The sequence below is a fragment of the Nerophis lumbriciformis genome, linkage group LG34 (genome assembly GCF_033978685.3).
Source record: "Nerophis lumbriciformis linkage group LG34, RoL_Nlum_v2.1, whole genome shotgun sequence".
NCBI classification, from domain to species: domain Eukaryota; kingdom Metazoa; phylum Chordata; class Actinopteri; order Syngnathiformes; family Syngnathidae; genus Nerophis; species Nerophis lumbriciformis.
In genome coordinates this window covers 6,410,870-6,435,861 of record NC_084581.2, presented here as the reverse complement: position 1 = coordinate 6,435,861, position 24,992 = coordinate 6,410,870, and the positions used below count along the sequence as shown (strand labels likewise).

The following is a 24,992-nucleotide window of genomic DNA, read 5'->3' as shown; positions in this document are numbered from 1 at the left end:
CAGACAGAAGGCGCTGTCACACTTTGGCTCATAGCTCTTTGGGTTCCAAAGAAGACTTGGTTTTCACAATAAAAGTCTTTGCTATGACGACTTTTAAGGTCAGCGAGAGTTCAATGGAGCACACACTTATACACACACTGGTTTATGTGGTGATGAAATTCACTTGATCATCGTATGCAGACACAAATACCCACTTGTGGAAAGACAAATAAAGTACACAGCACGATGATGGCTTAAACGTCAAAGTCCGGTGGCACAGACAGATTTTCATTGTTTATATTTATTTGAAAACAACAATCCACGTTTGCATTGTCATTCCTCTTCGGGTCATCATACATGATAGTTGTGTGTTATTGTTTACCTCCACATCACCACACTTTGCTCCTGGTCATAGCTGTACAATGCTAATGCTAATATTGACTACGTTGACTTGTGCTTTGACGTCACACACCAAAAGGCGCTAGACTTATTATAAGAAAAACAAGAACGTTGATATACAAGCGGAACACACACGTAATACACACTAGTACAAATAAGTCACATTGCAGCCTGCCCGGCTCCGCCCACAATACGTCACATGACTTCTTCCTCTTCCTGCTCTTGATTGTGTTGAGACAAGTACGCCCCCTGCTGGCGACTAAATATTGTTTAGCTACAAGGGGAATGCTCAGGAGGCGAGGACAACAATGTCCACTCTTCAATCATCATGTGACATTTCAAATATTCATACAACTGAATATTAGCAACATTCAAAGACTGGCTACTACAAAACAAGCCAGTCATATTATGGATGTATTAATACATGTATTAATTGTATGCATAAATAATGTATGTATCGTGTACTCCCATTTATTTGTGTATGTACACCATAGGTCCACATGTCATTTTTTTTCTTGTATTCCAGAGAGAAATGTGAAAATATGAACATGTAGTTGCTCACGTAATATCTCAGTGAGAAATGTGAAAATATGAACGTGTAGTTGTTCACGTAAGAAGAAAGTAATTAATTTGACAAATGCTAGAAGTTTCAAGAGTCAAAGTATTTTTTTAAAGAGGAGTGTGGACGGATGTGTATCTCGGTGACAGCCATGCTATGTCGCTGGGTGATGATGTGGAATGTTTTGATGAAGAGTAGTGAGTAAGGTGAGTGACCCCTCAATGGCGGAAGGTGCTGGGTGGGGCCGTGCTTATAGGGTGTATAATAACAGGGAGGGGCGGGGTTAACTACAATGATTGAAGGCATGCTGACCATTTAATGCTGAATAAAATCATCTTGAAAAGCAAGAAGAAAAGTGAAAGTACTGTAATGTATGGATCATGTTGATATATTACGTGTACATTGACGAAATATGAAGCAACATTGTGTGTACATATCATCGGCCTAATAGCAAAAAACATGCTTCTAAATAGAAAAAGGCATCCACGACATTTAAGAAATGTACAGTTTATGAAACATGGTAACAATAATAAATAGTATTATTTGTTTGTTGTATCATTTGTTTTTCAATGTCCCTCATAAAAAAATATGATTTAGTGCAACCGTACGTAATATTTATATTCTTCACTTCACATCGCTTGTTGAGAAAAAGAGGGAGGGAGCAGGGCTAGTTGATGGCTTATAAGAATATAAGCACAAAGCAAAAGGCACACATTTACATACTTATTATTAATGTTGTTTTTAAAGTACCCTTTTTGACTGAACACACACAATCTCTTCAAAGTCTTTAAATAAAACACTGTGTGTTAACTAGTGCAAAAGTTGTGTTTGCTTTGTGTTGCACCTCTACGACACGTCTTTGCTTCTCGCTGTGCTTTCTGACGCTGGACCAGGGGAGGGGCAAAGCGGGGAGGCGGTACCTGAGGCGTGCGGAGGCCCAAGGCAGCTAAAGTGCTGAACCAGAGGAGAGAGCGGGGAGGCTGAGGTGGGTGGCAAGTACTGATGTTGTCCTGAGGTGGCGGACGAGGACGATGAGGGGCGGTCCTCCTCGCTGCCTCTCAGCCTCTCAGTGTGCTCCTCAGGGTCGATGCGAAGCGAGGCGATGGCTTTAGTGCACGTGTGGACGCTTGCTTCCTGCTCTCTTGCAAGCCCTACCCCTCCCCCCTGCAAGGCGGGAGAAGGTGCCCCAGATGACTTCACACCTCCTGGTCCTCCTCCCTCAGCAGAGGAGGTGAAAGGAGGGCAAGAGGCCTTGCCGCTTTGGAGCTCTTCTGACGTTCTTTCCTCATGGAGCGGGAAGCGGGATGTGGCCTGCTGCTGCCCCTGCTGGCCCTGAGGAGTGCTGACGGACGTTGGCATGGTGTGGACCATCTGGATACCTCCGATGGGAATCAGTGGGAACGGCGAACGCACCTAGTGGAAACGTAAGGTAATAAAATAATAAATGTAATTTAAAGACTATATGTAATATAATAACTAATGTCATTTATTGACACAATAAGTAATATAATAAATAACACAATTTAATATACATTATAAGTGAAATAAATAATAATTTAAAGACACTTTCAGTAATAATAGATAACATAATTTAATAACAATAATAATGGATTAGATTTTTAAAAGGCTTTTCTAGACACTCAAAATGCATTGCAGTGAGAACTGAGAACCCATCTTTCATTCACTCCATTTTCACACATAATGGTAGTAAGCCACAGCTGTCCTGGGGTAGACTGATAAAAACGTGGCAGCCAATTTGCGCTTACGGCCCCTCCGACCATCACCACGCATTCAATCACATTCATACACTAGTGTGAGTGGCACTGGGAGCAAGGAGAGTGAAGTGTCTTGCCCAAGGACACAACAGCAGTAACTAGGAAGCTGGATTTGTATCAGAAACCCTCAAGTTTCTGAAAGGCTGCTCTCAAATGAGCCATACGACCCTGAAAGACTCTATAAGTAATATTACAAATAACATAATGTAAAGACACTATAAGTAGTATAACAAATGACATAAATTAAATACACTGGAAGTAATATAACAACATATCATTTAAAGACACTATAAGAGCATGACTGAAGTACCTGTAGTTGAGAATGGAGAGGAAGGTGACTGAACAAGACTTGATGGGGTGGACTGGACTGGTTACCACCCTCTTGTGAACCTGGACTTGACTCCTGAAATAAACAACCAAGAGAGAAAACAATTGAAGTAAATGTTTATTGGCTTCCATAAAAACTAAAACATGATTTAGCCTGGTAAGGGCACAAGAGTGTTTAAACGCTTAAAAGTAAAGCAAACAAAAGAAGACTCGGCTGTTGGCAGCTCAGGTGAGCGCTCCTTGCAACGTGACCTCAAGATGCATAGGACAGCAGACAGCGTGCAGGCAAAACTATATTTAATATCAAAAACTATAGTGCAACATGGAACTGAACAGAAAGCAGGGAAATGCTAATAAACCAAAATAATCCTTTCTTGAAAGCAAACAATTACAATAAACCAGCAGCCAGAAGCAGGTGAAGCACGTCTCTGCCGCTGAAACACACAAAACAGGAAGTAGAATCTAGAAATAAGAGCACTGCACAGGAGCTAAACGCCAAACACAGGAAAACACAAACACACGAACAACCTGTCAGGATTGATAGCCCCTCCCCTTCAAACGGATAGAAGACGTTTAAGCCCCGACACAAAAAAGTCCAAAATCAAGGGAGGATGGTGGTCTGCCAAACTGCGCCCCCGCCACGACGGGCCAGAAGAACGGCCACCACTCCCCAACCTTGTGTCCTCAAAGCCAGCAGGGGAAAGTCAGGTGGCGGCAGTGAGTGGCATGCCAGGCATACTTGCCAACCTTGAGACCTCCAAATTTGGGAGATTTGGGGGGGGTATATCTATAGCTAGAATTCACTGAAATTCAGGGGGCGTGCCTTAAGTCCGGCTGGAAATCGGGAGAAATTCGGGAGAATGGTCGTCCCTGGAGATTTTCGGGAGAGGCACTGAAATTCGGGAGTCTCCCGGAAAATTCGGGAGGTTTGGCAAGTATGACGGCAGGAGAAAGACCATCGGCAGCTTCGCCGTGAAAGGACAAAACGGTGGCGGCATTGTGGACAAAGCAGGAGGGAGTACTAGTAGCGACGTCGCTGATGAGCGATCATGCCTCCCTAGCAGGGAGGCATGATAGTGTCGTCGTGGACAACCTTACTGGAGCAGGAGATAGCTGTGCCTCCCCAGCTGCAAAGCTAATCAAAGCCCCGCCCTCCAAGGGACGGATCCCAGACGTCCTCAGGGAGGCCAAAACACAACAGGGATGGGTGGGAAGGAGCTTGAGGAGAAGCTGGGGAACACTTTCATGTAGCCATCAAGGCTAAAAGTTTTTCAAGCCACTGAACGATAGAAGTCCCCCCCAGGGTCACTTGTTGGCTGGTTCATTCTGACAGGCTCAGATGAGCGTCGCTATCGACGTGACCCCAAGATGCAGAAGACAGCAGACGGTGTGCAGGTAAAAGTATATTTAATAACAAAAACTAGTTGTGCACAGGAAGCAGGGAAATTATAATAAACCAAACTCATCCATTCTTGAGCGCAAACAAACAATTATAATGAACCAGCAGCCAGAGACATGTGGAACTGGAATATAAACCCTCTTGATTAGCTACCAGAGACAGATGAGTCCATTGATCACTAACAAACAGCAAGTGAGAGAAACAGCGCACAGATACAAGGATAAAGTTACCACGTTAACACACAAAAAAGAAGTAAATAAGAGCGCTGGACAGGAACTAAACATCAAACACAGGAAAACACAAACATAGGAGGAGCAATCCTGACAGACTGTGTCTCAATTGGTGCACTTGAATATTTACAATTATTATTTGAGTACATAAGTGTTCAAATTGTGAGACCAAATGCAGACTCAGAACACCCCAATATTCCCCATCTTGGTAACATAGCGGAACCTGCTAACTTGCAATAATGGTGGCTGAGGATCAACCCGTAATGATGGAAAGTAGTGAACAGAAAAAAAAGTAAAGATAGTGATTTTATATACAGTAGGTGCGCAAGGACAGTGATGGTTTTAGAACATTACTAAACTGTCACACTCTGTAAATACACAGTGCACATAGTATACTTATTGAAGTGCACTGATGGAAGTATTCCATTTGAGACAAAGCCTTTGCGACTCACTCTGTCTATGTCTGTAGCCTGGCGGCGTCCTTGAGGGCAGAGTTCCGTCTGACACAGCAACCCGGCGAGTTGAGCTGACTTCAAGCTTCGTGCTGCACTATGCTGGCTGCAAGCAACAGGAGAGTCATGTCAACCTATCTAGAACAGGGGTGTCCAAACTTTTTGACTTGGGCTAAAAAAATTTGGTCTAGGGGCGAAAGCCGACTGCATGTGTGTTTATATATATATATATATATATATATATATATATATATATATATATATATATACACACGTTAGGTCAGGAAAAAAACAGAGGCTACTTCATCCCTACAAGCCTTTTTCGCAGGTTTCCCCTGCTATTCAGGGGATTTTAAAGGATTGTAGGGATGAAATAGCTTCTGTGTTTTTTTCTTGATCTAACGTATATTCCGCTCTACCCCAGTATTGAGCACTGTATAACGGATAAACCACAGAAACTTTGACTATATATATATATATATATATATATATTAGAGATGCGCGGATAGGCAATTATTTCATCCGCAACCGCATCAGAAAGTCGTCAACCATCCGCCATCCACCCGATGTAACATTTGATCAGAACCGCACCCGTCCGCCATCCGCCCGCACCCGCCCGTTGTTATATATCTAATATAGACGATGCAAGGCATTAGTGAGGTTATAAAGCTTTTGCCTGTTAAAGAAAGGAGACTGATTCAATGCAGCACAGACATTTGCGTGCCACGCTGTCACGACCCAGACGCACACCAGTGCGCAATCATATGGGAGCCGCGCTGAGCAAACCTCCAAGCGCGTCTCGCTGCCGGCGACGGCCGGGTATGGGCCCAACGCTCCAGTGCCATCCATTTTCAGGGCTAGTTGATTCGGCAGGTGGGTTGTTACACACTCCTTAGCGGGTTCCGACGTCCATGGCCACCGTCCTGCTGTCTATATCAACCAGGGTGAGCTCCACCCCTTTCGTGAGCGCACTGCGCGCGGAGTGACCCCTGTTACGCGCCCCCGGCAACAGGGGTGGCGGGTAGGTAAGCTGCGCGGGCGGAGCGCGCGGAGTGACCCCTGTTACGAGCCCCCGGCCACGGGGGTGGCGGGCAGGTAAGCTGCTTACCTGCTGCGCGTGACGCCGGCCGCGGCGAAGGCGGACGAGGCGGTGTGTCGGTGCGGTGGGCGCGGTGGTGACCCTGGACGTGCGTCGGGCCCTTCTCGCGGATCGCCTCAGCTACGGCTCCCGGTGGGGCCCTCTCGGGGAAAGGGGCCTCGGTCCCGGACCCCGTCGAGGCGTCGGGGGTCTTCTCCGCTCCGTAAAAGTGTCCATCTCTTTTTTTTTTTTTCTTCTGTTGTGGCATATGCAGCAGGTGCCTGCTCGTTTTTCGTATGTGGGTAACAACATTTAACTATGTATATATATTTCCGAATTGGTTTAACTGCCACCCGCCTGAATCTATTTAAAATCTAATTTTTTTTTATTTCAACCGCCCGACCCGACCCGACCCCACCCGCGGATAAAATCTAATTTTTTAAAATTTCATCCGCCCGATCCGCGGATAATCCGCGGACTCCGCGGTTGTGCCCGCAAACTGCGCATCTCTAATATATATATATATAGAGAGAGAGAGAGAGAGAGAGAGAGAGAGAGAGAGAGAGAGAGAGAGAGAGAGAGAGAGAGAGAGAGAGAGAGAGAGAGAGAGAGAGAGAGAGAGAGAGAGAGAGAGAGAGAGAGTCAAAGTATAATATATGCTTATAAATATGCATATATATGGAACGTATATATAAATATACATATATTTACATATATAAATATACTGTATGCATATATATATATATATATATATATATATATATATATATATATAAATCTATTTTCTTCCGCTTATTCGAGTTCGGGTTGCGGGGGCAGCAGCCTTAGCATGGCAGCCCAGACTTCCCTCTCCCCAACCACTTCGTCCAGCTCCTCCCCGACGATCCCGAGGTGTTCCCAGGCCAGCCGGGACACGTGCCCTAAACACTTACCCAGGGAGGCGTCCGGGTGGCATCCTGACCACCTCATCTGGCTCCTCTCAAAGTGGAGGAGCAACAGCTATACTTTCAGATTTATATCCATATATGTATATATATATATATATATATATACATATATATATATATATATATATATATATATATATATATATATATATATATATATATATATATATATATATATATATATATATATATATATATATATATATGCGATGAGGTGGCGACTTGTCCAGGGTGTACCCTACCTTCCGCCCGAATGCAGCTGAGATAGGCTCCAGCACCCCCCGCTACCCCGAAAGGGACAAGCGGTAGAAAACGAATGGATGGATATATATATATATATATATATATATATATATATATATATATATATATATCCCGACACCATCCCGTCTCCACTCGGGATGGTGTCCTGCTGGCCCCACTATGGACTGGACTCTTACTATTATGTTGGATCCACTATGGACTGGACTCTCACAATATTATGTCAGACTCACTCGACATCCATTGCTTTCGGTCTCCCCTAGAGGGGGGGGGTTACCCACATATGCGGTCCTCTCCAAGGTTTCTCATAGTCATTCACATCGACGTCCCACTGGGGTGAGTTTTTCCTTGCCCTTATGTGGGCTTTGTACCGAGGATGTCGTTGTGGCTTGTGCAGCCCTTTGAGACACTTGTGATTTAGGGCTATATAAATAAACATTGATTGATTGATTGATTGATATATATATATATATATATATCAGTGACGTGCAGTCACTAGAGGCAGGTGTCATCATGGAAAGAAAAAAAATGTAAAAAGAAAAAAAATTAATTAAATTGTTATATGTATGCAGTGATTATACTATAAAGTTATTTTCCATTTAACTTCACCAGTTTTAGATTATTTTTATTCAAAATCGCTGAATTTTCACATTTGCCGTTCAAATACTGAGAAGAGACGGTGCGGTGAACAGCAGCCAGTTGAGGCACGTCACTCAGTGCCTCAACATGGACGGACTCGGCTAACTGCTGACCTGCTGTGCAGTGAGACTGTATTGCTATATGAATTATATTATACATTTCCATAGTTTAGTTAGCTGAGGTATATAATGTACAGTGTATTTTGTCAACAACTGTATGTGTGTAACGTATTTCTTGTGCTGAGCGATCATAAAACGGCTGCAAAAGATGCACTGGCTGAGGCTCCAGTAATCCCGCCTCCTGCACCCCCGCCGTAGAATTGTTATATCAACTAAAGCCCACACTTAAACTTTCCACGTGCAAGATTGAATCTATTTAAAAAAGTTATTTCATAAGAAGCCAAAAAGTGCAAAAACAATAATGTTCGTGTTGGAGGAGTTGTGAATGACTGCAGGGCCACAACATTAGGTACACCTGCAGTCTGCAGGTGTATCTAATTCACAACTCCTCCAACACGAACATTATTGTTTTTGCACTTTTTGGCTTCTTATTAAATAACTTTTGTAACCTATTTTTATGGGCTTTCCTATTTGTGATGTTATGTTCCTGTTATGCGCTGTTATACAGTATATGCCTTGAGCTCTTATTTTGAAGGCGCCAAGAGCGGAAGTGATGACATGTTGTAGTGGAGCATAGGTCTTTGAAAGAAGGTAAATAAAGTGGTCCTCGTGTAAACTGGAGCCTCCGTGTTTGTTATTTTGTAGTTTCATACAGTATAGGCGACATTTATAAACCCTCGGTTACACTTTTTTAAATAGATTAAATCTTGCACGTGGAAAGTTTAAGTGAGGGCTTTAGTTGATATAACACACCCGTCAGGGGGTTCATTAATCCAGCACAACATCGGCGAATGGACTTTATTTATAAGTAAAGGTAAGACCATAATAACGTTTTTTTTATTAAATGTGCTTTTTTGTGTGCTACAGTTTGTATGTGTAAAGTTAAAGTTAAGTTAAGTACCAATGATTGTCACACACACACTAGGTGTAATGAAATTTGTCCTCTGCATTTGACCCATCCCTTGATCACCCCCTGGGAGGTGAGGGGAGCAGTGGGCAGCAGCGGCGCCGCGCCCGGGAATAATTTTTGGTGATTTAACCCCCAATTCCAACCCTTGATGCTGAGTGCCAAGCAGGGAAAAATGCTGGTATGAGCTTTTAAACATAACCCATTAACTGCTGCCAATCAAATGGTGAATAAGATACTCTTTAGGGTTCATATGTTTGTAAATCTGACTGTGATGAAGTCAGTGCCTCACCAGCCATGAACCTCACCGCACGTCACTGATATATATATATATATGTGTATATATATATATATATATATATATATATATATATATATATATATATATATATATATATATATATATATATATATATACGTTTTGTAATCCATCAGAAATATCAAGCAGCTAAATGCACCAAACATGGATATGTGTGTAGAGTGTTTTGCATTTTTCCCATCATGCTTTGTAATGGATTTAAATGGGTGTAATTTTGAATTTTTTATAATGCATGGACGTTTTTTATAATGTCCACAAAGTTCAGTGAGCAGGTTGTGTTATGTGTGATCATGTGTGTTGACCTTTTCTGTTAGTTTTTTTTTTTGCATCATCACTAGGGAATGTTGTTTGCGCTGGGTCATATAGATGAATGCTGTGCACATTGTTTATCAGAGCAAGTTTAAAGTTCATTGATCTGAATTTCTCACAATGTCTACTTGACGGTGACATAATTTCACCAACCCCTTTTGTCAGACTCTTATAATGAATGCAAGCTCCCTGTGAGTAAAATTCCTTATGAAACTCATGACGTCTCGCTGGCCAAACTGAAGATGTCGGCCAGTGGCATTTGGCCCGCGGGCCGTTGTTTGGACACCCCTGATCTAGCACATTCTAGCAAAATCTACTTCAGAGCTGCACATGTTTTACGACTATATCGCAGCAGACATGATAATAGACAAAGCATCTCACCTTTGGTGGTGGAGGTGCTGGTGCAAACCCCGTCGAGGAGAATGCGACCCCATTATCCCCTTGTGGCGTCCTCGCGGAGACAGCTCACGCTTGTAGTCCCTACTGCCAGGGGAGGTGGGGCGAGGGAGAGGCGAGAGAAGTGACAGATGTCCTCTCCTGGGGGATAGCTCACGTCTATATCTCCCAATGTCTCTCTTGGGGGAGACATGACGCAGAGGAGAGACATCTTGCCGAGGAGACAGGCGTCCTGTCCGTGGTTCGAGGTCGCTATGTGGTGACAGGTACTGGCGAGGCGAGGGAGAAGAGGCGGGCGAGATGGGTGATGGGCAGCTGGAGTAATCCAGCCCGGGCGAGGACAGACGAGAGGACGGTGAGGCATCCCCCTCTTCATCCATGGAGGAGGAAGGCCCGCTACCCAGCATCCCTCGCCGGTGCTCCTCTTGAATCCACCCACTGTCAGCTAGCTCGCTGAGCGGAGCCTGTGATGTGATGCGGATGCTCGGCACGGTGGTAAAGTAGCCGAACAGCGGTGGCTTGTGGACCAGGGGGTTGGAATGCTGAGGGAGGGGCAGCGACGGGTCGGAGTCGGCCATGACTGAGATTGACAAGGAGGGCAGGGCATAAGGCTGCGGGCTGGTGGAGCGCGAGCACGTCTTGGGGGTGGCGTCCCCGTCATAATCGTCGTCCTCATCGTCTTCATCGTCATCCCCGTCGTCCTCGCCGCCCTCAGAGTCGTCTGCATCGGAGAATTGGTGCACTGCCATCTTGTCCGACGAGCTCCGACCTTCCTCGCCCGCATCTACAAGACATACAAAAGTGTCTTTTAGCTGAGTGATCATCATATCACGGACACGGCGGATGCTTGGTGACATTTTTTACCTGCGTCCTCTGCCTCCACGTCCTCCATAGAGGACATGGACATGCCTAACTCCAGACACTTCTTCAGATGAGCTTTGGACTTCATGTGCTTGGTCAGGTTTCCTGCACGCACACGCACAGGCACACGCACACGCACACGCACACACACACACACACACACACACACACACACACACACACACACACACACACACAGGTACACAAACAAACACACACAGTAAAGTATTTAATGTGTCACATACAGTGGAAATGGGAGAAATAAGCCCCACCTTTGGTCTTGAAGGCAAAATTGCAGAACTTGCATACGTAGGGCCGCACGTCGGTGTGCGTTCTTATGTGTTTCTTCAGCATGCTGGGCTTCTTGCAGCGGATGCCACATTCCTCGCAGATGTATTTCCCCCGACCCCGCCCACGCACGTAAACGTAGTCCTCGTTGGACTTGTACCTGGAAGTCAAGCACAGTCATTGAGTAACTTGAATTTCCTTTAGCAGTCACACAAGTTTCCTTCTCTAGTTCTTCTTCTTCCTTTCTCGGGGAGATAAAGCCATGAATTTACAGATGTTTCCAAGATGTAATTCTGATTTAATGCAAAATGTCAGCATGCATCTGAAAGTTGTAACGTAAAGGCCCCCTGTGTCATTGGTGGAAATGTGAGTCCAGTTCTGGTAAATGTGGAACATCCAGAACAATAAGGCCAGTTACTCTCGTCTCCTTTCTGTGGCTGACACACAAAGCCATTTCCTGTCTGGTTGGCAGGTAACAAGCGGCGCAACGTCCAAGGACACGTCAGGTGCATTGACGAGTGCCAGGACGAGGTTGTCTTTGGACAGATGTGAGAAGACGTGAGATGTAAGAAGTGCGCGCAGTTGCAATAACTTTGAATATGAATAATGACTCGTCTTGGACACAAGCATCATGGTGGTGACACGTTCCTGGGACACCGAAGATTCCATCTTATTGTGTTTACAACAATTACTTCCTACGTGCTTGAAAAACTTTAAAAACGACTGTAAATTTATTCGTAAAACAAATCTAGCAGCTCAGTCTCCAGAAATGTTCCTTAAAAATAAAAGTGGTACCGTTTTCAGTGTAAAAAACACTGTGCACTTTAAGGTAAAATTATGGTGAACGAGCTGCCAGTTTTTTACCTTAAGATTTTTCAAAGGTGGTATTGTTTTCAGTGTAAAAAAATACCGTACATTTTAAGGTAAAATTCTGGCGAATGAGCTGCCAGTTTTTTACCATAAGATTTTTTTAACAGTGCAGTTCAGTACGCCTTGTTTATGTGTGCATATTCCTGTGTCCTGTTCTCTGTTTGACGAGCTTCTTCGCGGCTGTATTTATTTGTTTATTTTTGTTGGTCATAGTGTGCCTACCCAGCAATAAAAACAGTTGGCAGGAATAATCTCGAATGCTCCAATGAGTGTTTGCTTTTACATTCAAATTCCCTTTTGGACATGTTCTTCTGTGGAGGATGTATGTCGTAAGGGACAGATGTGGACTTGAGTCATGTTGACTCCAGAGAAGACTTTAAAAACCGTGTCACGCACCATCGGGCCTCTTAAAATGCTTCCAGTATGGTCAAAGGCTAGCAAGCACTCTAACGCTGCATCAATTGATGAACTCGGCCGATGGCAGCAGAATGTGAACCCACGACAGTGGACAGGACACAATACGGCTGCAATACCATGTGAGTGTTTTAACACAGTCCTGGATCACTTCCAAAAGAAAAAGTTGCAAAAATGTTGTGCTTAATGTAGATGTTTCAAAGTTTTTGCAAAAATATTAAGCAGTAAAGATGAGGAAATAAGAATTAGAGTAGATATTAATTGATTTGATGTCTATGTGTTGGACCTACCCGCCTTCGAAGATCTTGATGCGTGTTGGTTCGGTGGAGGTTGGCTTGATGGAGACGTCCTTGTCCACATGCTCCTCTTTGGACCGCTCCCATGAGGCCACTCCCTTCATCTTCCTTCCAAAATTTCTGACATCGACTGGCATCAGTTCTGGCTTCAGCTGCCACAATAATAAGGAGTATGTCTTTGCATGTAGTCTTTCACATGACTGTTGAACTTTGTAGAGCATACCTGATCAAACCGCAGCTTCCATGCAACCGAGGACACGAGCTTCCCTGAGCTGGGCGGTGCCATGGCGGCCGTGGTGTACAGGTGGTGGGTATTCGTCCTCTGTTTGGACCTCAGCATGGCCAGCGCAGCCTTGGTGCTCAAGTTGAGAGGGTTCGGGTTGTAGGAGCTCACACACCATGAGCTGTAGATGGAACTTCCCGAGGCAGCTTGACTGCTGTTGGGCTTGGTGTAGTTCAGGAAGCACCAGCTAACCCGACTGATGGTGCGCAGACTTGGAAACTGAAAAAACTGCTGGACGTTGGCCATGTCGGAAAGCAGCAATGTCTGGCCCGCCGCTCTAGACGTTTCTGGCCTTTGGCTGCTTGTTGGGACTTCACTGGCTGTGGGCTGCTTGCAGGTGTCAGCATCTTCTCCGTTGGAGGAGATCATGGATTGGGGGCTGATGTTAGACTCGTCCACATCAAGCTCTTCAGGAGAGTCTCGGTCGCATGAAGCAGGAGAAAAGTCAGTGACAATCTGGAGAGGAGGGGTAAAACTCTCTGGGCAGGGCATGTCAGGCTGGTGGGGTGCAGAAGAACGGACTGGAATGGCAATTGTGTTGGAAGCTGGGAAATTGCCCAGCGGAGGAGAAGAAGACATCCTCTCACAGTCATCTTCACTGTTCTCTGGCTTGTTGCTGCCGTTGGTTCCACTCAGCTCGACAGCGCTCATCTCCTTCACCATCTGCCCAAACATCCTCTCTTCCTTTACCCTTTTCTGCTGCTTGGTCACAAAGAAGATCTCCAAAGAGCTGGCAGGAGAAAGCATCCTCTTGCTGCCTCCCATGCTGCACCCCGAGGGGTCCGTGGTGGATATGGTACCTGATGTTAGCGACAGAGGAATTCCTGTGTTTGGACCAGAATCTGGAAACCTCCATTGTGGAGAGCGCAGCACAATTCCATCTGTCTGACCCAGGAAGTGTGATAGGTGGAAACCTGCTCTGCTTGGACCTCGTCCGAGCTTTTCAGGCGATTGGCTGACAGTCACAGCACCACCTTGAAGGGACATGTCACTGATGCTGCTCTGTCCAACTAAGCCTGGCATCTGACTGTGCACTATAAGCTGGCTAACACTGGTATACATAACACTACCAAAGGATGGCACGTCGGTTTGTACCCGCACAGGAACAACCAGACCAGGCAGAGAGGCATTGGAGCCTGGGTTCTGGGTGGCAAAGATGGGTTGGATCTGCTGTAGCGGCATAGAGGTTGTGTTGGAGTTGGGGAGGGAGTATTTGAATGAATAAGAGACCAGGTTTTGCTGATGGAATAAGGAAGAAGGTTCTGATTGTCTATCATGGGGCAGCTGATCTTGGGTAGGTTTGTGGAGTGTTCCGTGTCCAGGCAGGCCGCTCGGCGATTGGATGTTGGATGCTTGCAGAGTTAGCTGCTGTCTTGATGTCTGACTGGCCTCCTTATTATGGAACACAGCAGACTGCTGGCAAGAGATAAACTTCTGTTGGATGACTTCCTTATTCATGATCGCATGGACTGGATGTTCTCCTTCAGATGAAGATCCCTGAACCAGGTGGTGATGTTGCTGGGAGCTAATTAAAAAATAAAGGATTAAGTCATGGCAGAAATCAAAGCCAAAATCTGTTTTACGATCTAAGACCGACCTGGAATAGTGAGGCTCGTCTTGCAGACTGTCTTCACTGATGCTCTGTTGGAGGACATGCTGCTGATGGACTCCTATGACATCAAAATTGAATCATGATGACTAGAGTTTTAAAACAAACATCTCAGGTCTGTTTACAAAACTTACCACCAACAGAATTGCCAAGTCTCTTGGTTCTACTAGCTGCGTCGCTGATGCTATGTGCTGGCCCTATCAGGCCAGGCCACACCCCTTGCTCAACACTCTCCTGTTTTATTGACAGCTCAGATACTGCCAGTTCCTGGGTGACTGCCTCTGGATATACGCTCAGTGAAGCCTGCATGAGTTGATGAGTTAGTGACATGTTTTTAAGATTTCAGGCAATAACTGAGTGACTAGTCAAGGGTCACACAAAAAAATCCCTTGTTCTACCTGTCGGACAAGATAGCCACGGCGGCGCTCCTTTAAGCCGGAGCCACTGGTGTAGAGCTCTCCCTGTCTGGAGGGTGACAGGTTTCCATAATCGAAGGACTTGCTGCGCATTTCTGGCAAGTCTGAAGGAAGAGAGTATGGCGTCTGTTCCGACGAGGACCTGCGCATCTCCCTCTGTTGTTGGTGGATGGAATGACCGCTGCCGGGCACTGTCAGGAACTCAGATGGTTTACCTCCCCCCACCGAGGCACAGTCCTCCTGGGTCTTAATCACACAAATATCACACGTTTCAAATCACAACATTAAAATATATTGGTTTGGTCCATTTTGGATCAGTGGAAGGGGATAAGGTGAACATGTACCTGTTTGGTGGGTGACACCGACTTGAGACCTTCGTCCCTGTCAAAAGACATAGAGAAGGAAGAGGAGTGGGACAAATTGCTCTCCTGACTTGGGCTGCGAGACAGGCTGGTACAAGTGGACTCAAAGCTGGATTCCCCAGACGAGTGGTCTATGTCAGCAAGACGCAATCTTTTCTTCTTTGGCGGGAGCTTTTCTGAAGGCATTTGTGCCAGAGTGTCGCTCCTCTGTGGCAGCTGGAATTCTTCTACGTGGGGCTGATGCTTCTGCTGATCCCTGGCCATTGAAGCTTCTGCATCTTTCTCGTCCGTCACCCTGATCTCGGGAACTTGGATGTTGGGTTGACGGACAAGTTTGTGCGGGATGTGATAAGGCTGCCCGGGTGAAGCTGCTGCTGATGAAGACGAGAAGGAAGCCAAGTCACTGTCACTCTGCGGCTGCTGATCCATGCTCTCTGTCCTCAGCATGGCCGACTCTGGACTCAAAGCATCTTCAAAAATGTCAGAGTCAGACTGTTCAGAATACTGGCTAGATGGGGCTGAGGGATGATATCCTGACTGCTCGAAGGACTCTGACTTCTCAAAGGAATTTGGCCGACTGACAGAGTTAGTGTGCTGGATGACTGATATGACGTTTCCAGCTGCCTTCCTGCATTCAGCGTCAGTGAATAAAGCTATGTCTTCTGAGCACATGCTAGCACATGTATCAAAGCTGTCTGACTGGCTATGAGCACTGTGAAGAGAGCCCTTCCCTGTTGGGGTGGCTCTGGAGCCGTCAAAACTGCCGTAGTCTCCGGATATCTCGACTGAGCCACTGCAACTACTGTCACAGTGACCAGGACTGTCTTCTTCATCCCCAACACTCGTCTCTTTCCTCCTCTTTCTGGTGGCTATATCAGACATGCTTACTTTAGTGCCATATGCAGTATAGGCATAATGGTCTGGGACTGCAGGACTGCGCTCATTGATCTTTTTAGCGAGGGATGAAGTGAAGTTCTTGGGCATGTGTCCATAGCCCTCAGCATCTCCTATGTGTGCTTCGTGGGCTGAAAGTTCAATTGCAGCCTGTCTTCGGAGTCGACGCAATCCAGGTGGGTAAAACACATCATCCGATGTCATCATCTCATCAAAGGAATGGCTGCCTCGTATTCCTGGAGGAAGGCTGAGGTTTGGAGGAGATGATGTCGGCATGGAGTTGCTCCTGATTAGGTGCCCGGAATCTGATGGAGGCTCTAGAAGTCCTGTACTGCTCTGACTCGGGCCAGTCGGATAATGTTTAGAATCTCCAGACATCCCGATGTCCCCCCTAAAACAGATATGATCTTCAGAGATCTTTCCCAAGTCCAGAACTACACCTGGTTGTTTGAGGCTAGCCAGGCTTCTAACGTCTGCCCCAGCCATTGCCACATTGATAGACTCCCTTGATCTGGAGTTGGGGCGGTAATACCAGGTCCGACCAAACATAATCTCCTCATATGTTTTAACGTTTGTATTTGGAGGGCTGATCTGTTGCTCAGCACTCTCAGATCGTGAAAAGTAGCCTGAGTCTGTGCTGCCTTTGCTGTGAGGACTGAGGAGGTTCAATGACTGGGAGGCAGCAGAGTCAGAATCCTGGCCTTTCTTGTCATGCAGTCTCAGGGCCAAACTTGGCTTGACTGAGTGGGAATCGTCCAGTGAACGTCCTCTTCTCCCAGCCAGAGACGTCATCATGGCATGGGAACCTTTAATGTCCTGGAAAGGCAGGCACTCCATCCCTGTGGACGGGACGCCTCCAGACTTGGGAACAATAAGGATAGGCACTTTAATGGAGCCCACAAACTGATCTTCAGCTGAGTCTGCATAGGCTGGCTCTGCACCACCTAGCCACAAATACAAGGAGGACATGGTGCACATGTAAGAGCACTAGTGTGACGTAACCAATAAAACCAAGTCCTAGTTCTGTGTGTGGGAATGCCCACGTGCACAACCTGAATCTAACGACACATTTTTTATATCAAATGAGATGCGACACCGATTACTGATGCGTTTTTTTTGTTTACAAATGCAATCAGGAAGTTGCAAACAAACTATGTCATAATATTTTATTTCTTTAAAAGACAAACAACATTTTACCTGTAGTCTTGTCAACTTCAAAGCAGATCTGTGTGGTGGATCTGTCTTTGTCCATCAGCATGGTGGACCCTTCCACAACTTCCTCGTCTGTGTCGGTGCTCTGTTCTCCATCAGAGTGGACCTCCGCCTCACCCACTGGAGATGCCTGGTCCATATCCCTGCTGCGGGACATGACAAGGTCTGAAAAGGGAACAAGTCCGGCTTTGATGGCGTGAGCGTGGGACTTGCGGTGTTTGTAAAGGTTGCTCTTGGTTTTGAAAGAAAAGCCACAGGGAACACAAGGGTACGGCCTTTCGCCCGTGTGGGAGCGGATGTGCTTCTTCAGGACGCTAGGTTTGGCGCAGGCACGGCCACAGTAGTAACAAATATACTTTCCGGGTTTTTTGGCCTTCTGCTCTTTTCTTCCATAGACCTCTTCTCCTGGCGCCGATCCTGACTGTGAGTATGTTCTGAAAGAGCTAGGTAAACTGGGAGATTTTTGCCGGGGGAACTTCTCTGCCCTCGCCCCAGCTCCATGAGAGTGAGTGTGTCCCGGGTGTCCTATGGGGTACATATCATCTGAAGGCAGCTGACCCACAAAGGGCCAGGCGTGTGGCTCTAGTCCTGGTTGAGGTTTGGCTCCCGAGAGTAAGCGCTCAGTCTGGGGATGTTGAGGGTAAGGCTGGCCCAGCTGGTAGGGGTAGCTTCCTGGAAAGCCCTGTGCAAAGGACCCTTGGCGATCTTGAGATAGTTGGCCTCCTACTGCACTAATGGCAGAGGGTCCAGATTGCACTTTCCCAGAATTCCCTGTGATTGAGTACTTGTGTTGGGGAGCTGATACTGTGTTGGCACCGCACGGCAAACTTTCGCAGTGTTGTGCCCCAGGATCAGCAAAAGTGCTTTGTTTGGCAGTCGCAGAAGGCTCAGATGCCCATTTTCTTTGTAGAGGGGTCTTCTCTGTGACAGTGTCCTTTCTTGGGCATTTCTGCTCATCAGCAGCCGACTTGCGAGCTTCCATTGGGGAGAAGCGTGAAGGGGCAGCAGACGGGAGATGGGAGGACGACTCCTAGAGGTTTACCAAGTCCTAAATCTACCAGCCATGCTAACCAAACATCTGACGCCTGCCATTGCTGAAAGACTTTGCTTGGAGATAGAAAAGGTCAGATGTTTCCTTTTCCCATTTTGTCTTTTTTTTTTTTTTTTTACTTCAGTTCATTTGAAGGTTGATCTGGGTGGGGAAGAACAAGAAGAAATGTGAAATTGTGGAAATAATTTCAAAGCTATAGCTAGCTGGTTTCAATACTAACTTGTTTGATGTGCTTGTAGATCTTTTGTGGCTTCAACGCTTACTGGCACCTGCAATAAACAAAACAAGATATTTAGTTTACAAATGTTCCTGATGACAACAGTATGTCACCTCACAAAGACTCATTATGTTGTCAAGAACCACTTTGCAAATGTTGGCGTCTCTGCCTCGTTATTTTTTTGAGCATCCATCTGTGCTTTTGCCTGTTCCGCCACTTCCCCCGCCCACACGCCTCCTTCTCTAACTCCCTCCCTCCACTCAATGACTCATTGGTGCACAGCATACCCACGCTGTTCCTAAAAAGACACAAAGGTTGGTATAAATAGCACAGCGGAAGTGACGCTGGCATGTCATCATGTCTGTGGGTGGCCAAAAAGGCAATTATAGAGCAAAAATCAGCCCTTCCAGCACCTTCACCTCCTCACTTTTTTATGCTAAAAGGTAGGACTGACGTATACACACACATATACATACATACACAACCACCGGTACAGCTGGAAAAAGTAAATAAAAAAAGCATACAAGATATGTCTTGAGTGGTGTTTCTAAGATATAAACACAATCATGTTGCTCACTTAGTGGTGTACTAATAAAGTGTCCAGAGTGTTGTGTTTGGATGTGGCTTCTTAATAACTGCACCAAAATGTGACAAGCACACACAGACACACACCTGCTGAAGATGCGTTTTAGTTTTGTTCTCACTCTCTCTCTCACACACACACACACACACACACACACACACACACACACACACACACACACACATAAACAAACTGTTGGTGACGTGAGCGTCTGGGGGACCAATGCAGGCTCTAAAATAGCTCTCGATGAAAACATACTGTATACTTCAAAGCAGGAATGTAAACTTTGGGTCGTTTTGTCTTTCTTTTTTGACGCACACACACACACACACACACACACACACACACACACACACACACACACACACACACACACACACACACACACACACACACACACACACACACACAAACAGCATAATTGATGTGTGTTTGTGTGTTGATGGTAATGACAAAAATGTAACATTTGGGCTTGATGGAGGCGTCACATGGCATCTGAGTGACCTAAAAGACTTCCTCCACACTGACCAAAGGTAGAACCTGTTGTGTGTGTTCTTCTTTGTGCAGGTCTGGAGGTGTGCACTAAGCACTGTAGGTGTCCATGCAGCAGCAGGTGCACCAACAAGCTATTTTAACCACTTCCTCTTTTAGCCTCATCAACTTCCTGTTTAAGTACCATACAATTTCCCTTGTGGATCATTAAAGTTTGTCTGAGTCTGAGTCTATACTAGGCTACTGAACTTGTTATGTAATAAAGTGTAAGTACAGCTGCATTCTGAACGCTGAAATATATTCCACTTGGACATTATGGGTCAAACTGACTAAGCGTAACAAGATTTGATACTTAATACAAACACAGTACACAACAACTATAGAACGGTTCGTGTCAAAAGGAAACAACCATAAAATATAGGTTATCCAGTACTACAACTAAATAGTGGAGGGCCATTCATGCTATTGTTACTATATATATATATATATATATATATATATATATATATATATATATATATATATATATATATATATATATATATGTCTTAATAAGGTTATCCAAAAAATAGTGCTCGATACCGTAGTAGAGCGCAATATATGTATGTGTGGGGAAAAAAAAATCACAAGACTATTTCATCTCTACAGGCCTGTTTCATGAGGGGGGTACCCTCAATCGTCAGGAGATTTTAATGGGAGCATTCGCATACCATGGTTTATATAGGGCACAGAGTGGGTGGGTACAGGCTGGCCTAGGGGCGTGGTGATTGGTTCATGTGTTACCTAGGAGGTGTTTCCGTCTATGGCGGCATGTTGTTACAATTTCGCTGCGCTTGTTGAGGGATGACAGGTCTGGACGGTAGATAATAAACAGTTTCTCTTTCAAGCATAGGTTGCATCTTTTATTACCACTATTGTAAGGTGTGCTGGATGCAAGAATTTGCCATGTTATTGAATATTCAACATTATTGTCTTTGAGGTCCCAAATGTGTTTGCTGAGTTCTGTGGTATTTCGCAGGTTTTTGTTCCTGAAAGAAGCCTTGTGGTTGTTCCATCTGGTTTTGAATTCACCCTCGGTTAATCCTACATATGTGTCGGATGTGTTAATGTCCTTGCGTATTACCTTAGATTGGTAGACAACTGATGACAAATTGACATTTGTTGAGCACTGTACGACGATCAGAAATGGAAAAATTCAACATCGACTACTCCACGAAGAACATTCCCATACCCGCGCAGAATGACTACAAGCTAAGGCTCATAGAAAAGACGGAACACTTCCTAAGAAGGATGCGGTGGAAAGCACATTTTTTCCTCCACCCTGAAACAAAAGGAATGCAAAAGGAAACTTACGGATTCAAATCTACCAAGAACCCACCCACAGTTGAGGAACTAAAGGATTTTGAGAACGACATGCTCAAAATGATACAATCAGTCAAATTCAAGCCAATCCGCAACCCACTCCTCACCAAGCTGAAAAATGACAAGGAGCGCATCAAGAAAGTAAACAACCTCATCATAGCTGCCGATAAAACCACAAACTTCTACAGAATGGACATACCAGAACACCACACCTTACTGGACAGAAGCATCACCAAATCATACAAAAAAGCGCAACCCAATACCTTACAGAACATCCACCTGGAAAATAAAAGGATCGCGGCTGAACTGGACATTGAGGACAGGGTGGACGCCACAGCCAACAAGGAAGCCTTCATCACATTGAAGGATCACAAACCCAACTTCGCAAATAACCCAACATGCCGACTAATAAACCCAACTAAATCTGAAATAGGAAAAATCAGCAAAATAATCCTGGACAGAGTCAACACAAAAATCAAGGACAAAACACCACTCAACCAATGGAGAAATACAGCAGCAGTAATCAAATGGTTCAACAACATCCAAGACAAACAACAGCACAACTTTATCTCCTTTGATATCGAGGAATTTTACCCTTCCATCACGCAAGACCTACTGACTCAAGCACTAGACTTCGCCTCAGACTACGACTCAATCACAGGCAACGAAAGAAACATCATCATCCACGCAAAAAACTCCATTCTCATCCACAACAGTACACCATGGCAAAAAAAGAACAATGCAACATTTGACGTCACTATGGGAAGTTTTGACGGAGCAGAAACGTGTGAACTCGTTGGGAGTTTCCTCCTCTCCCAGCTCGCTAGCCTCAATCTGAACCTTGGTATTTACCGTGATGACGGACTGGCAGTGTGTCGCGCCTCGCCAAGGAGCAGCGAGAATACCAAGAAGCGCATATGCCAAATTTTCAAAGAGAACGGCCTACGGATCACGATTGAAGCCAACAAGCAAACCGTCAACTTTCTTGACGTCACTTTCAACCTGAGAAATAACAGCTACCAACCATTCACGAAACCCAACACAACACTCCAATACGTGCACCATGACAGCAACCATCCACCCACCACCACGAAAAGAATACCTACCGGAATCAATAAAAGGCTATCGATGCTGTCATCTAGCAAAGCTGAATTTGACCAAGCAACCCCCCCGTACCAAAAAGCCCTTGATGAAAGCGGATACAATTTCACCCTCACCTATGAACCCACGCCAGGAAACCAGCCAAAAAAGAACAGAAAACGAAACTGCATCATCTGGTACAACCCCCCATACAGCAAAAACGTCTCAACGAACATTGGACACAAATTCCTCAACCTGATTGACAAACACTTTCCCAAAGACAACAACCTAAGAAAAGTATTCAACAAGAACAACATCAAATTGAGCTACAGCTGCATGAACAATATACGACAAATCATGTCAAACCACAACAAAACAATTGCAAATGAGCCGTCGACCCCCAGTCAGAACGACTCCAAAACCAACAAAGCATGTAACTGTCGAAAGAAACCTGATTGCCCCCTCAACGGGGGATGCTTACAAACATCAGTTGTCTACCAATCTAAGGTAATACGCAAGGACATTAACACATCCGACACATATGTAGGATTAACCGAGGGTGAATTCAAAACCATATGGAACAACCACAAGGCTTCTTTCAGGAACAAAAACCTGCGAAATACCACAGAATTCAGCAAACACATTTGGGACCTCAAAGACAATAATGTTGAATATTCAATAACATGGCAAATTCTTGCATCCAGCACACCTTACAATAGTGGTAATAAAAGATGCAACCTATGCTTGAAAGAGAAACTGTTTATTATCTACCGTCCAGACCTGTCATCCCTCAACAAGCGCAGCGAAATTGTAACAACATGCCGCCATAGACGGAAACACCTCCTAGGTAACACATGAACCAATCACCACGCCCCTAGGCCAGCCTGTACCCACCCACTCTGTGCCCTATATAAACCATGGTATGCGAATGCTCCCATTAAAATCTCCTGACGATTGAGGGTACCCCCCTCATGAAACAGGCCTGTAGAGATGAAATAGTCTTGTGATTTTTTTTCCCCCCACACATACATATATATATATATATATATATATATATATATATATATATATATATATATATATATATATATATATATATATATATATAGGGACAAGCGGTAGAAAACGGATGGATGGATATATATATAAATATGTACACAAAAATGTATACTGTGCATATACAAATATATATGTATGTATATATATATATATATATATATATATACATACACACACACACACACACACACATATACATATATAGTTACACATATACGCACACAGATGTGTACACATTTTTATACACACATATATACACGTACATACATACATACATACATATTAATATATATATATATATATATATATATATATATATATATATATATATATATATATATATATATATATATATATATATATATACTAGGGGTGTAAAAAATAATCGGTATAAATCAAAAACCTATTTTTACTTTAGAGATATGATTACATCGTTTGGCGAGACTCTGGATCGATCTATATCTAGTATGGATCGGTCAATATCCGGTTGGAAAGTCATGAATCGGTTGATTGGACCTCTGCTACAAAATATGTTTGCTCTAACCTTACGAGACTTCTGTGATGACGTAATACGAGAGTAATGTTCTCGTTTGTGACTGACAGCAACAGGCCAACATGGCAGATAGCACCGAAAGAGTTACAGACAATGCACCCCCGAATATTACATCTAAAGTGTGATAAACGTTTAATTTTTTTTTAGGGATGGTCAGTTGGATAAAAGTATGGCCATATGTAATGTTGGAAAGCAGCGATAAAGTAGCGGCAGCACGACAAATCTCAAGCGGGCAATGTGGGAGCTAGGGATGCTAATGCTAGCAGAGCTACCATTTGGCGAGACAAGGTCATTGATTTGAAAGACCTCCAGCCCCAACTTAGCGAGGTAATCACAACATCTACTACACTGTTCATTGTGCTGAAGATAAAGACCTAGCTGCCCAGTAACCAGCACAATGGCACTATGAAAAGTATTTGAGCTTTTACACTAAAGCTTATGTTTAATTTACGTGGAGGCGCTGAAATTCGGGAGTCTCCCGGAAAATTTGGGAGGGTTGGCAAGTATGTTGTTTCTACCTGAGCAAACAACAGTAAATACCTGGTAGCTTTTCCAAAAGTGTTTTGTTTACATCTTCTTATCTTTAAGTTTATGGATTACAATGCACTGAACTGTTTGATTGCTCTTAGCTATTAGCTAGCAATTTATAAAGGAAAAGCCTTTTTTGTCTGTGTCTATTTAAAAATTAAACACATATTATTCTGACATGATGCATGATCCATTTAGGTTTTTTTTCAACATGCAAAGCTTCCATTTGCCTCGAGTGGCATTGAATCGTATCGCATCGAATCGTAATGTTTTAAAAAGTATTGTTAGTGAATTGTATTGTAACCCGTGTACCAAAATGCATATCAGATCGCCATTTAAGGTCAAGATGCACACTCCTAATATATATATATATATATATATATATATATATATATATATATATATATATATATATATATATATATATATATACAGTATATATATATATATATATATATATATATATA

General features: G+C 44.4%; 1 protein-coding gene across 5 annotated transcripts in view; it reads right to left on the bottom strand.

Moving 5' to 3' along the window:
• Positions 1-24,992, bottom strand: part of hivep2a (HIVEP zinc finger 2a) — a 125,110-nt gene that overhangs the window by 3,011 nt on the left and 97,107 nt on the right. For 2 of the 5 annotated variants that reach the window (XR_012049305.1, XR_012049306.1), the window contains exons 4-17: positions 18,872-18,920; positions 17,586-18,792; positions 15,477-17,332; positions 15,115-15,378; positions 14,851-15,019; positions 14,705-14,777; positions 13,048-14,632; positions 12,819-12,976; positions 11,229-11,404; positions 10,960-11,061; positions 10,081-10,879; positions 5,121-5,226; positions 3,023-3,115; positions 362-2,350 (exon numbers count right to left, since the gene is read on the bottom strand). Coding sequence is in view for 3 of the 5 variants with exons in the window: in XM_072912212.1 (XP_072768313.1) it covers positions 1,784-2,350; positions 3,023-3,115; positions 5,121-5,226; positions 10,081-10,879; positions 10,960-11,061; positions 11,229-11,404; positions 12,819-12,976; positions 13,048-14,632; positions 14,705-14,777; positions 14,851-15,019; positions 15,115-15,378; positions 15,477-17,332; positions 17,586-18,582 (6,945 nt within the window). In the remaining 2 variants the exon portion in view is untranslated. Of the gene's footprint in view, positions 1-8; positions 2,351-3,022; positions 3,116-5,120; positions 5,227-10,080; positions 10,880-10,959; positions 11,062-11,228; positions 11,405-12,818; positions 12,977-13,047; positions 14,633-14,704; positions 14,778-14,850; positions 15,020-15,114; positions 15,379-15,476; positions 17,333-17,585; positions 18,793-18,871; positions 18,921-24,992 lie in introns of those variants that run through there. The other 3 variants (XM_072912212.1, XM_072912211.1, XM_072912213.1) reach the window with 2 other exon arrangements.